At 37.5% G+C, this 13003-nt stretch overlaps 2 protein-coding genes across 6 annotated transcripts in view; one reads left to right on the top strand and one right to left on the bottom strand.

Moving 5' to 3' along the window:
* LOC124174736 (6-phosphofructo-2-kinase/fructose-2,6-bisphosphatase-like) overlaps positions 1-11558 on the bottom strand; it is a 39999-nt gene extending 28441 nt beyond the window's left edge. Inside the window, exons 1-2 of one of the 2 annotated variants that reach the window (XM_046554170.1) lie at positions 11535-11558; positions 3150-3198 (exon numbers count right to left, since the gene is read on the bottom strand). In XM_046554170.1, coding sequence (XP_046410126.1) covers positions 3150-3198; positions 11535-11543 — 58 coding nt within the window. In that variant the 5' untranslated portion in view covers positions 11544-11558. Of the gene's footprint in view, positions 1-3149; positions 3199-3306; positions 3418-11534 lie in introns of those variants that run through there. The other variant, XM_046554180.1, reaches the window with a different exon arrangement.
* Positions 6864-12923, top strand: LOC124174779 (PI-PLC X domain-containing protein 3). 4 transcript variants are annotated; one of them, XM_046554250.1, is made up of 4 exons: positions 6864-6936; positions 7563-7692; positions 8028-11228; positions 11877-12923. In XM_046554250.1, the coding sequence occupies exons 3-4, from the start codon at positions 11108-11110 to the stop codon at positions 12770-12772; spliced, it is 1017 nt and encodes a 338-aa protein (XP_046410206.1). In that variant the 5' UTR covers positions 6864-6936; positions 7563-7692; positions 8028-11107; the 3' UTR covers positions 12773-12923. The 4 variants fall into 4 exon arrangements, with proteins under 4 accessions (XP_046410206.1, XP_046410215.1, XP_046410233.1 ...); XM_046554259.1 differs by lacking the exon at positions 7563-7692 and having other exon boundaries at positions 6866-6936; XM_046554277.1 differs by lacking the exons at positions 6864-6936; positions 7563-7692; positions 8028-11228 and adding an exon at positions 11239-11503.
* The last annotated feature ends 80 nt before the right edge of the window (positions 12924-13003 follow it).

Below are 13003 nucleotides of genomic sequence, written 5' to 3' on the forward strand. Positions count from 1 at the left end.
TTGCAAGAAAAATGATCCACAGATTGTCGTCAAACTTTCTTATAATAATAATGATATATAAATAAAAGTGAAAACATGTTCTTTCCCGTAGAGTTCAATCTTGCTCGTTGATACCCACATTATTTTTAAACTAAATAAAATATTTCCTACTTCTTATATAAATAAAACTGAGTATCAACGATCCAACAGTTCCGAGAAATGAAAATTCGGTGCCAAATTTTTTCTGCGCTTTCTAGCTGTAGAAATTAAAAAATAAGACGGCTAATTGGATGATCGTTTACACAGAGTTCATTTAAAGCGAGATTGTGGAAGTTTTATGAACGACATTAGAACCATTCGTTCAAGGCAACTAATATTTTTACCTGTGGGGTGCAAATTTCGAACGCTCCCTTGACCTCTATCTAATTCTCGAACAGTTTCGTGGAAGCTGCTGAATCCTTTAAATAAAAGTTGATTCGCCCTGTATAGGTATATATAGTATTCGCTGTATAGATCTCGGCGTAATTTGATTTTTTTTACCATTTACCACGCCACGTTCAGATTCGGTTTTTGAACTGCATCTATTTTCACTCGGATGTGCTTTTCTTGAAGCTGGTTCAAACAGCGAGTAACAATAATAATTTTCCGTGTTATTCGGAGAAGCTGTATAATCTTTTTTTACGCAACTTTGCGTGAAACAGACGCCTGCGGCAACCAAGTAAAATCTTTCTACATCGGGTTCCAGGTCTTTATGTGCATACTGATATTTGCAAACTTTCAACAAAGCACATTTTGGAAGCCAACAGAATCTCGGACTGAAAGATCAATATTTAATTTCGTCGTACCAACCGTGAAACGTACGTAAAATTTCAAAAATTATTCATAGCTGCTGTTGCCAGACTCGAGCAAACCGAGGTCAGGCATTCCGTTGTATCATTGAGAGATATTTCTAGATTTTCGTTTCAACAACAGGTTATTTTTTATAGGAAACAGGGTTGTTAGAACATTTTCTGCCCGTTGGTTGTGCGAACCGATCATATTCGGATGGTTGAAAAACAGAGAATCTATGAAACACAAGCAGCCGGTAACTCGAGTAATCTACAGTATTTGTGTGTTCGAATGACGGAGGTTTACCTGGTAAAAGAAATCAAGGAGATTTTGGGGAGGCAGATAAACACGAACTTAGAGTCAACCAAGGTTTATAAAACGCAAAAACTATTTATAAACGTGAATTGATTGTCAGACTTGAAAGAATAATAAGAGAGGTGTCAGCTTCAGATTAGCAAAACCTTGAAACAAATATCTACGCGTCTAGAAGCTCAGGAATTATAGAACACTACTAATTAAAAGTGGTGAACAAAAACATTCGCAAAACAATTAGACCAATTCGTACTACGTGTCGATCGAACAGGCAATATTTACCGAATTATCAGTGAGATGATTATCACTCCTCTCACGTACGTATGTCCGGTGAATACTAAGAACGGCTGGTCAAGGTAATCGCTCCTAATAACGAAGATTCGCCGATAATTTGAAGAAAACATTGTACCTGATGGTCCGACACGTACGCAGGTTGTATTACGCGAGTTCGAAAAATTTCAAATGCAAATATTTAATGGCAGTAAGTCTACGCCAGTGAAATAAGAGTGATAACAGGCGTGAGTACCGATTTGCACAAGTGCCATGGTTATACAGCAGCGCATAACATGAGATAACGCGTATTAATATTACATTATACAAATCGTTGATATTAATGTGTTCAGCGATTATTTTAATTATATTTTGTATTTCGATCAATATTCTTATTGTCTTTTTTTTTAAACGCACCATATTTTTTATCCGTGACAACAGGGCCGATATAATAATTCGCTGCTCGGTAGGAAATTTCCTGTATATATACCGTTGATTCTGAAATTGCGAAAGAAATCGACCCTGCGAAAAGATTAGACAAACTGTTAGCTCTTCCACGGGAACTAGAACACGTGCGCTCGTAATAATACGAGGCGATGATTGATTCTAGAGCAATATCTTATCTTCGTTACAGAATGCTGACAGATGAGGTATTACAGGGAGCAGAGAAGGTACAAATATTCGACTTCAATGTGTATGTGATTTATCACGTGATCTGCGCAGGTGGACAAAAATAATTGCAGACACGTGCGTTAACAATGTTACTCCGTGATAATTATCCCTTAGACCTTACGACTCATTAAACGTAATTAATCTGATTTCCAAAAGTTTCGTTAGCAATATAACTCTCTACCCAGGTGTTTGCGTAGTGTGATCAAGAGTAAATTTGAAGAACAGGCGCAAGTAATTTATTGTTTATAAGTGTTTGTGTTACGAATTTTTTTTCACTTCTTTTACTTATGTTACGCCTGTTTTTACACTGGTAAAACAATAAATTTATTACACAATACAGTAAATTCAAATTACTTTTTCGCTTTAGTCTTATAAATTTTAGTAGAATCAAAAATTTTTATTGTAAGTTTAAATCAAATACATAGTAATTTGTAAACTTGCAACTATCTTTCAGTAAATATACAATCATTTTTAACAGTGTACTTATTCGAAATTGCTCGCACAAGTACGCCTTTGTTAATTCAAAATTGAAATAATAAAAAAAGCCTGATTGCGATAGCGCGTAAAACGTTTTGCAATGCCAGTGTTAAAATCAATTGCAAAACATCGTTCCAACGTGTTGTTTGGCTGTAATGGCATCTCGCTGTTTATCGCATGAACGTTTTAATTTTTGAATACGTGTTACTTAATTGACCCGATTCTCGCGCAAATGCCACCGAACGTTTTTACTTCCACGGGAAGTCGCGTAAACGCGTCGTCAGTCGCAAACAACAACCGCGTCCATCGTCATTTGAGTTTGAATTGCAGTGATATGACCGTAGAGAAAAAATATAAAAAAAAAAAATTATAAGACAAGAATAATCAACGCGCCCATCAAACGTCGACGTAACGTGACTGTTACGTTCCCCGATCGTTTTTCTAAAAGTGAGAAACGAGCCTCACGTCCTCGACAGAAGCCTGGATCCCCCGCGATCCAGCAATCATCGAATCCTACGAAATATGCTACCTGCACATCAGCATTTGCCAAGCCGAAGGCTTTTGGCATACCAGCTGGATACCGGTATTTAAATAAACTGAGGTACACGCACCTGCGAAGAGCATTGCTAATGGGGTCGGATCCTTGGCCTGACTTTCGTCCTGTAACAAGTATCAAATTTATTCGTTGAGAATACTTTGTTATCGATAATTACGAATAAGAGCTGATCGCATTGCGAAGTTCGTTATACATAGAGCCCAGTCACGTACCATAACCGCGATGTCTCAGCTATTGGTACGTTGATTGATAAAGTCCTGAAATGGATTCAGGAAGCTGATATGAATGAATTGGAAGCTTGAAATTTCGATATGGGAGAGAGGACCGAACTCAGCCGCTGATCACTCCGTACTACAACTTTCTCGACGGTATATTCGCGGGTGGTTGCGATACGCAGCGCGGTGATAAGACAAAAACGTGTTTCTGAGGCGTGTCTATTTCGGCGTCCAATGAGTTCGCAGCGTTTTCAAATTATCACAACTACAATGTACGTATATGAGAGATGATATGGTAATAAACTTCCTGCCAGTTCCCTTCGTTCGACCACATAGGTATAATTAAGAAATCGATTATCGCATTCGTTATCCTGACTTAATCCTGATCCATCCAAGGCGACGTCGTGTTTTCCTCTATCGTCATTTATCGCGGTAATTACAATTTTTTTTTTTTTTTTTTTACAACATAATTGATCTAGTGCTATAAATACAATCTGCTTAATCTGCAGCAGCGGTTTGGAAAAGTTGCGAGAAATATAAAAATTTACGTTGATGGAAGTAACGTGAAAGCTGAGGCGTCTGAAGTCGTCCTTTGATCCGTTCGAGCGTTTGTCTCGCGTATCGACACCGCTTTTGATATGTCATCGAAATAACAGACACGGGATGTTTTTGAATTGAGAAAGCGCGAAATATCCGATACACAATCTCGATTCGCGTTTTAATCTTATAAATCGTGAGAGCTCCTTCATGGACAAACCAAGATTCATTTCCTCTGGCACAGTATTCCGATTTCCGAGAAGAGAGTGAGTGACATGACACGAGGAAGACATGACGAAAAGTAGACTGCTTACGCATATCCACGAATAACACCCAGAAAGCGTGCGATGCTTGCTAACATCTGGTAACTTGTCATCGCGTGACGGAAACGTCGACAAAGACAATACAGCAACTGTTCGGTGGTTACACACTGTTCTCGTATAACTTTTCAATTCGTTCGCATTATGCAATTTTCCAAATCGTCATAATTCGGTCAACGCATAAGAGACTCGTGCCATTATATTTTTTCGAGTCAACGAAGCTTGCGTAGACTTCGAGATCTAGAAGTTGTCGAAAAAAAAAAGAAAAAAAAAACCTAGTCGCCAAGATTCGCACATGAAGGTATAACCGAGGCCACGGTCGTTGCGACAACTTATTGCCAGAATGCAGTAGGATGGTTAACGTGTACCATTGTGCAACGTGACGTCACGTTGACCTACCGATTACGAAATGAAATAATTTGTACCATAAACTTGTCTGGAAAAATGTGATAATTTCGATAAGCGAATCGAAACAAGTATTACGCGGAGGTCACGGAAAGTTCATCGCATTATCTATCGTGCAATTGGTTCGACCAGCGTTTCGTTAACAGAATATGTATGTATGTACGTACATAGAGATGGAAGTACGTAAATACGTGGGGGTAACATGTTATGTACTGTATGTGTATAATGCATGAAAGTGTGTTAGATACAAATGAAGAAACAAAATAATTGCCTCAACATTTCGACGTTCAAATAACACGTTATATTCCGTTGAGTGTTCAAACGCAGCTGTAAATGCAATTAAATTATCGCCAAAGGTTATCGAACCGAGGACAAGTATCTACCGCTTGTATTTCAGTCATATAATCTGTCACTTCCCATTTCATTGTGCATCTTGTGGTCGACGCACCTGACTGCAAGTCATTAGGATAAATTGTGTGCGCGAAATCAGAGAAAATGGTATAAGTGGTTTGGTCCAAATTGTGTTATCAACTTTCAGAAGTATTTCTAGAGGCTGGCTTGTTTATATTCTCGGGAAAAAGTTTCGTGGAAATGGCTTGATGGCTTCGCGGGTTGGGGAACTTTATATCCACGTGTATCAAGTGGGAAGGCAGTTCATCGAGTTCTTGGTACCATGCCTAATATACATGGTTGGCAGGTCCTTCGGCGAGTGCAATTTCGTGGCAAAATAAAACTACAAGTTAATCGTAAGACTGGCCATTATCACAAATACAAATACAAAAAAAAAAAAAATTAATAAAGGGTCAAAAAATGAACAGTTGATCAGGGATTGCCCGAAATTTAAATTCATTACGTGCAGTTCGAGAATTGAACGAACCTTAAGAAGACGCGTTGTGGTCGTGAGGTTATTATCTAGGCGTAAACAAGGTTGAATTGAAATCAACGACATGTGAAACGTGTCGCAAATCGATCAGCTTAATCAGTGGATGACGGTGAAGAAAAAATGGTACGGAGTCCATTTCTCGTCATCGGTCATATACATTTTTTTTCTTTTCTACGTTTGCAGTCTTATCTATTTAACTACATGAGCTGCCTTGAATTGTTATTTACAGTTACAATTGCGGTAACTCTCAGCCTTCAAATATAAAACACGGCACGCACAGGTGTAATGAATTTTATTTATCTCACGACCTAAAAACGGTTCACTGATCTTATTAAGCGTAGGAAAGTGGTCGATATATGTTGGGATATGTTTACCCCTCGGTTCCTAATGTGTGTAAAGTTAACCCATCGAAATTTAAATATTGCTGTTGTTAACAATAGAAGAAAAATAATTGATAGTCCATTTTCATTTTTAGATAATAATTTCTAGGAAAAAGGGGTGTGCTTTGCATAAATATTGGTAGAAGGAATCTTCGGTACGAAATTTGAAAAGTTGGAATATCGCTCTAAATCTTTGATTGCGCATATCGACGGGAAACGACGGATAAGATATGCCTTTTACATTAGGTCTTTACCTAGGATGGATGAACGTTATCTTATTCGTGAAAGGCTAATTGCGTACAAAGATCACACTTATACTTAGTTTTCATCGCAATAAGGAGAAAAGTGACTTACGAAAATATGTGGCCGCGTTTGCCACGTGAACACCGACACAGATGTGACACGTGGCACAGTTTTCGATGACGATAGATCGATTACTTTTATACAATAAAATACAACGATATCTTTATCCGAAAAACTTGATGCAAATTGATAGTCATTTTCAAGTTTGTCGCAGTTTACAAGTCAATTAAGTTATGCGAAAATAATTTATAAATATGCCTATACGCAAAAGTTTTGTTCCGATTCAATCAATCGAAAATTTGCACATCTGTATCAGACCCAAAGATAGATCCCCGAAGAACATGTTTTTTATTTCTATATTTTTGTTCAAATAACGCGGTGGATACATCGAATGAAGTACAAGTATTATTTCAGCTGTAGAAATTTGCGTGTTTGGAAATTCTTGTTGTGAAACGAGTTATGCGCAGCGAAATATTCTGCGAATCGTAAGGCTGATATAATTATTATATGTACGGCACAAACAGCTCACAATCAGCACCGCAGGTGAGGCGCCCGGCGTATGATCCGACGATAAAATACACAATATCTCATGTATAACTCAGTTTATCATAGGTAGAAACGTCCATATCTGCATCAATATGTGTCTGTTTGACGAAAAAAAAAATAAAAGAAACCGTGCAAATATAAACATCGGTGAGTACAAGAGGATGCTTTCGGAACACGCGATGATAAAATTCTACAACTATCCATATTTCTTTGCAGTTAGTCCTAGCTCTTCTTATATACCTGATAAAACGAAGTACGTATAATATGTGCTGATTGTATCGACGATTTACAACTCTGCTAGTTGTGACGTGACAAAAATAAACATTTAACGTGTCAGTTGTGATCCCGAATGATGTTTGAGAACGCTTTGTCATACTAATGAAATTTGGTTTTACAGTGCTGTTTTGATATGGAAGGTGTTAAATTACCGACGTTGTGCCTAATTTGTTCCACCCCCCGCGATCACTCATCGCATGATAAAGTTATGACTGAATATTTACCTGTAATCCGTGTAGCTTCGTGCAGAACACACTGATAAAAGCGCAAACAGGAAGCCGCAGTTCATTCTGGTTAATTACATACTGTGCACCTGATGTTTACGAGAGTTAAATTATAGTGAAAATTCAGTCATTCTTGATATCCCGCGTTATTCGTCAGTCTCGGTTGCAAAAATACTGTAGTACTAGTCTGTACTAACTGAGCGGACAGCACTTTGGTCACCTTGCCTATTATGTGCCACAGACTCTCTATTCGCACGCAACATTCAATTAACAACGAACATTGAGGAAGAGACGAACGCGATGTGACTTTAATTTCTGATCCGGAAACCATATATTCACGAGTTTGGACGAACGACATTAATTCAGAGGGTACTTTCAGGATGAAAAAAATTAAACACTTGGGCTTGAATAACAGTGCTCGATGAACTGGGAATTCGATCTGGCTCGGTTTGTTGTTATTGTACAATGATCTAGTGATCGTTGAAATGCTACTTGCAAGAACATCCAAGGTAGTTGCATAAACACGAGCCTGTAAGGCTAGCCCAATTTTTTACAGGCATGCACTTATAGACTGTGCATGATACCATAATTCTAAGAATTTTTAAGTTGGTAAACAAGATTTTGTGAAAAGCAATAATTTCGGCACAAGGTTAATGGCGTAAGGCTTATAATTGTACTAAATTATTTATTCCTTGATCCGTAATGTATAAATAACTCGTCCTTACCTCGACGACCATTACTCAGCTAAATTGAATATTTCAACCCATGGTCAGCCTCGAATTAGTTTCAAATCATAGGAAGTATGACCTCTTACCACTTAACACTGGTCTGTTGTAATTCGCAGGGGGTTCCTCGTGGAGGGTCAAGGCGAATCTTTTGTCGTGAGAATTCATTCTACAATTAAATATACGAGACGCATTGTACGAATTTAAAGCAACGTGACCCATTTACGGATAAGACAATAATGACATCGGAGCATTTTATGACACTAAAACTTGCCGCTTTTCAGGGACGAATCGCGGGCCAGGGGCCCCGATACCGAAGATTTTGTATTGCAGATGAGGAGATGGTACAGTTAAAATTATTGTGAAACATTACGGTTTTACTCATTAAGGACATGAGATTCGATATCGTTTTTCTTCTATTTCAATTCGATTGAAAACGGTGAGAAATTCAATAAACTTGTTCAATTTCTCAGGCCACGATAACTCATTTTTTCTGTAGATAACCTGCTATATATTCACCATATCTTATATTTTCTTCTCTCTCAATAATCAATTCAGTATAACAATACTGAATTTCTTGATCAAAATCAATATCAGAATAGTTTTGAAAAATGATTTGAAGATAGTGATGTGTTGAAAAAATGTAATTGTGGGATTGTAGAGAATCATCTTCCGAATAAAATCGTAATCTCTTGTAATGAAATTATCCAAAGATACTGCTGGTTTTCAACAGCAACGTCTCCTTTACTGACATCTTAAGGCTAATGAAAACGTGAAAAAATCATGGCGTAAACAGTGTACAAGTGAAAAAATTGAATTTTCGTGTTCGTGTGGAAGAGATGCAGCTTGTTCGAAATGTATTAAACGTACGTGAGTGGATTACTTGCATGGAGAAACGTTGATTTGAAGCTTCGTTTCTTTGCCAGAAAAACAATTTTTTTTTGTTTGCTTTGAAACGCACATTTTGCTTCCATATTTAAATACTTGTATACTGTTTCTGCATAAAGTCCCTTACGTTTACACTTACTCCGCATCGTCAGTGAAACGAAACAATAAAATTTCTGTCCTGGGGCCTCGGGCTTGGATTCGGCCCTGACAGTTGGCGGCTCGGGTTGCCAGCTTCACAATCAACGTCACTACCTATTTTTCTTCTTCACATACATAGTATACACTTTCTCTCTAACATATGGCTTATATGTAAACTGACCTCAATGAATATTATTGATCGCATGTGACTAGCAAAGTGCAAATGTGTGTCTTTAAAAAATATTTACTCGAGACATCTCTCTCTCTTTGTTGTGGTAAAACGGCCGGGCTAAGGTAAACGAAATAGTCACGTGAACGATCAGGAAATTAAACATGCATTAGTAACGAAAGTTGTTTGATACATGTGATACCTGCATAGTATAAAATAGCTGTTGTATATTGTACTCTATTTATCAGGCATTCCCAAAGAAATACAAGTTCTTTTTCTCCCCGCCTTGTGCGTCGATGTATAATCAATACGCCGTTTCTTTGTTACGCCTATGTTGATCAGGAGTCATAAGAAAACCTTCGGATATTCAAGAAATGAGTTTATACATGCGTGAGTTGAAAGCAAGAAAAACGCTACAAAGAATTCTTCAGAGCTGACCAAAGAGGATATAAAATATCTTGTATACTGACGTCGAATATATCGATATCAGGATAAAACAAACATTCTACTCATTGAACAACTGGAGTTTGAAAAAACAGAGAAACTATAACAAACTGACTGATAAGCTGTGTACATCGAATAACGCTTATTCGAATAGATTATACTTTACAATTGTGATGATTAGTATAAAATTTGAATTTCAGTTATGCATTGAATAGCAAGCAGCAGCGAAATAACGAAAGAGGATTGCCGAAGCAGGTGTGCCTAACTATATGCAGCTTACAATACGTATCAGCTAGTGGAGTAGCGGTTGATTCCATCGATATAACATTTCGTTATACCCGTGAAGCCAAGATTCAGTGTTTTATTATATAAATTTGAATACGATTAAATTTGGGTTTTAAAAACATGCGAAATTGAAAATGAAACCTACAGGCCCAACTTTCAGCTTAAGACTCAGGTTTTTGTAATATCCATAATTTCGTATTCTTGTATTTTTTCAACTCTTGGCCACGGCATCAATTGTTTAATATTTTTAATTTTAGTGCGCGAAGTGTATGACATACGTATATTAGTTACGCAATGCTAGGTATACGAAAGCGTGAATATACATAATCATGATAGAATTTCATATGTAGCATAACGCGCGTTGGTTAAAATTTCAGATATTGTCGTGAGAATAATAACAATTGTGTGTGTTGAAGAGGAAAATAATATATAAAAATTGTTAAGCTGACAGCTGAACAAATTACGCATATAATAAAGTATGCACAGGTGAGGCGAGTTCAAGTAAATTATAGGTTAACGGTGAATACATAGTTAAAAATAGTGAGTATTGAAAATGCGAATAGAAATAGACGAGTTATATAAGTAGAGATAAATATTGTTATACGAAGCGTTAACGACGATGTAGACCTGTGTGTTAGTATTTAGCCTACAGCCTAAGCAACACGCGAAGACGGATTGCAAGCCATCAATATTGCAGGCGACAGAAAGAGAAAAAGATAAAGCCTGGTGCGGTTAATCAAATAATACATGTATAATATGTATAATAAACATGTCTACGCGGATATTGATTAATGGACTATCTTTTCCTTTGTCTTTTGTATGCATATCAAACGCGTTATCGGACAGTATCGTTTTGGCTCGGATGCTGGATTGGCAGTTTGAAATCCTTTTGTTTGCCAACAAAAGAAAATTCGCAAAATTCTGTGAACGTTGCGTGCTCGGTGGCGTGTGTGATAAGGGAAATAATAACGCTAATTCACATCTGCAGGGAACTGCTGTGTAAGCCATTAGTAGCAATGGGGGAAGGGAACAAAGACTCGAATAAATACTAAACTCGATTTCGACAATCACGATAGACGGCAGGAGAGAGAGAAAAACTTAGACGACGAGTAGATGGAATCGCGTGAGGTCAGCTTCGCAACGATCGCGCGGCTGCGGCTGACATTTGCGTCACAAACCTGCTACAAGGAACACCTGCGAGTAGCAGTCAGTGACATTATTCCGGTCCTTGAACCAGGTGGTTTTATCGTTTGTAATTAAGTGAGAGTTTTCGGTATGCAGAACATCGACGATGCTCCGCCCGAAGAGACCGCGATTTACAAAAATCTCGAATTCTGGATGTCCGATCTCCCGCCACAGTTGAAAACATTACCCATAAATCATCTGGCCATACCCGGTACGTTTGGCTTATCAACTATTATGGCCGTGTTCGTAAATTGACTGCCAATACTAGAAATTCGCTAGAACAGAGACAGAGCTGTCCATGAACTCGGCAGCGCAAAAGAGAAAAACGATTGCTGACAGTACTGTCAGTCAATTTTCGAACACGGCCTATATTTCCTATCCGGAGGCGTTACCGCAGAGGCTGCTGACCCGGATTTAAACACTAATTAGGTTATGTCTTCTACGCACATACATAACGACGAAAACAACGAAAACTTATTACTCGACGTAAATTTTTAATATTTCAAATCTTATTTACCTTTCTCATGACGTAGATGACAACGCTCGTTGTAGAGTCCAATTTCTCTTTCTTCTATTCTCCGCCAACTTTTAAGATAATATATTTTGAACACAGCTTTTGTCACTTTGCCACTGTTGCTTGAAGTTGTCACTTAGTAGTTCGTTCACATATTTTTTGCACTGTTTTTGCCCGTCACTCGAGTTACAGTAAAACTATGGACTTCAGGTACAACTTTCATTTGTTTTATGATTGATGCGAAGTCAGGTCATGGTGTAAAAATGTCTTCAATAAAAATCGATGCTGTAAATCAGAAAATTTCAATTGCCTGATGTTAGTATATATTTGAATACACATGAACAGGTTCACATGATACAATGACCTACACAATTTCGCGGAAAGGTGAGATTGGACCCGATGGACCAAAATTCTTGAGGCACTTGGGCTGCTTCAAGATGCTAGCGAAGCCAGTCATATTCAATTGGTCGATAACGCAACATGATGACATCAAAGCCCAACTCAACGGAGGAATTCGTTACCTCGACCTGCGAGTGGCAAGAAAAGATGGTGTAAATGAAATATGTTTTTTACACGGATTGTATGGAGCTGCAGTTGAGGAACCACTTGAAGATATTGCTGATTGGCTTACGTCGCATCCTGGCGAAGTTGTGATTCTTGATTTCCAACATTTTTACCAATTCAACGATTCTCTCCACAATATGCTAATAAATATTATTGAAAGAACATTCAAAGGAAAACTGTGTCCAATCTTTCCAAGCTTTACTCACATTTCTCTGCAGTGGCTTGCCTTAGAAAAGTACCAAGTATTCGTGATATATAGAAATGTGGCTGTGATGAATCACACTAATTTTTGGTTCAGTAGTTTATGGGTGACTCCATGGCCAAATACGGTCAACCCGGTACACCTTATTAAATTTTTGGACGAATCACTAGAATCTAGAAATCCAAGAACTGGTTTTGTTTCCCAATGTTTACTTACACCAGATACTTTCTATGTTGTAAAGCATGTTTTTGGAAACTTAGAAAGAGATTTAGTCGATGTTTGTAGAAATAATACTTTACCATGGATACGCAATAAGAAACCGGGCAGCGACGGATTGAACATAGTGATATCCGATTTTGTGTCGTACAATGATTTTTTATTTGCAAAAACTGTAATTCAGCGTAATGTTGAAATGTTAAAAGTATCTAGCAAACCAATCTCTGGAAAATACATAGAGGTTCAATCTAAATCATAGATTCAATCATGTTGGTTTGAAAAATTGGCTACTGTTGATAATAATCCCTGTTGTACAAGGATAGTTTAGTTTAATTTAGTATTTTAGCTGAAGAATTTTTAGTTTCTTTACTTTCTCACTTCATTAGTCGCTACCGGATACCTTATGCTAACAAGCAAAAAATATGTGATACTTTTCTCAAATAAATTTTCTACACCATATTATTTTTTACCAACAAATGATTGGTAAAAT

This window comes from Neodiprion fabricii, chromosome 1, assembly GCF_021155785.1.
Source record: "Neodiprion fabricii isolate iyNeoFabr1 chromosome 1, iyNeoFabr1.1, whole genome shotgun sequence".
Lineage (NCBI taxonomy): Eukaryota > Metazoa > Arthropoda > Insecta > Hymenoptera > Diprionidae > Neodiprion > Neodiprion fabricii.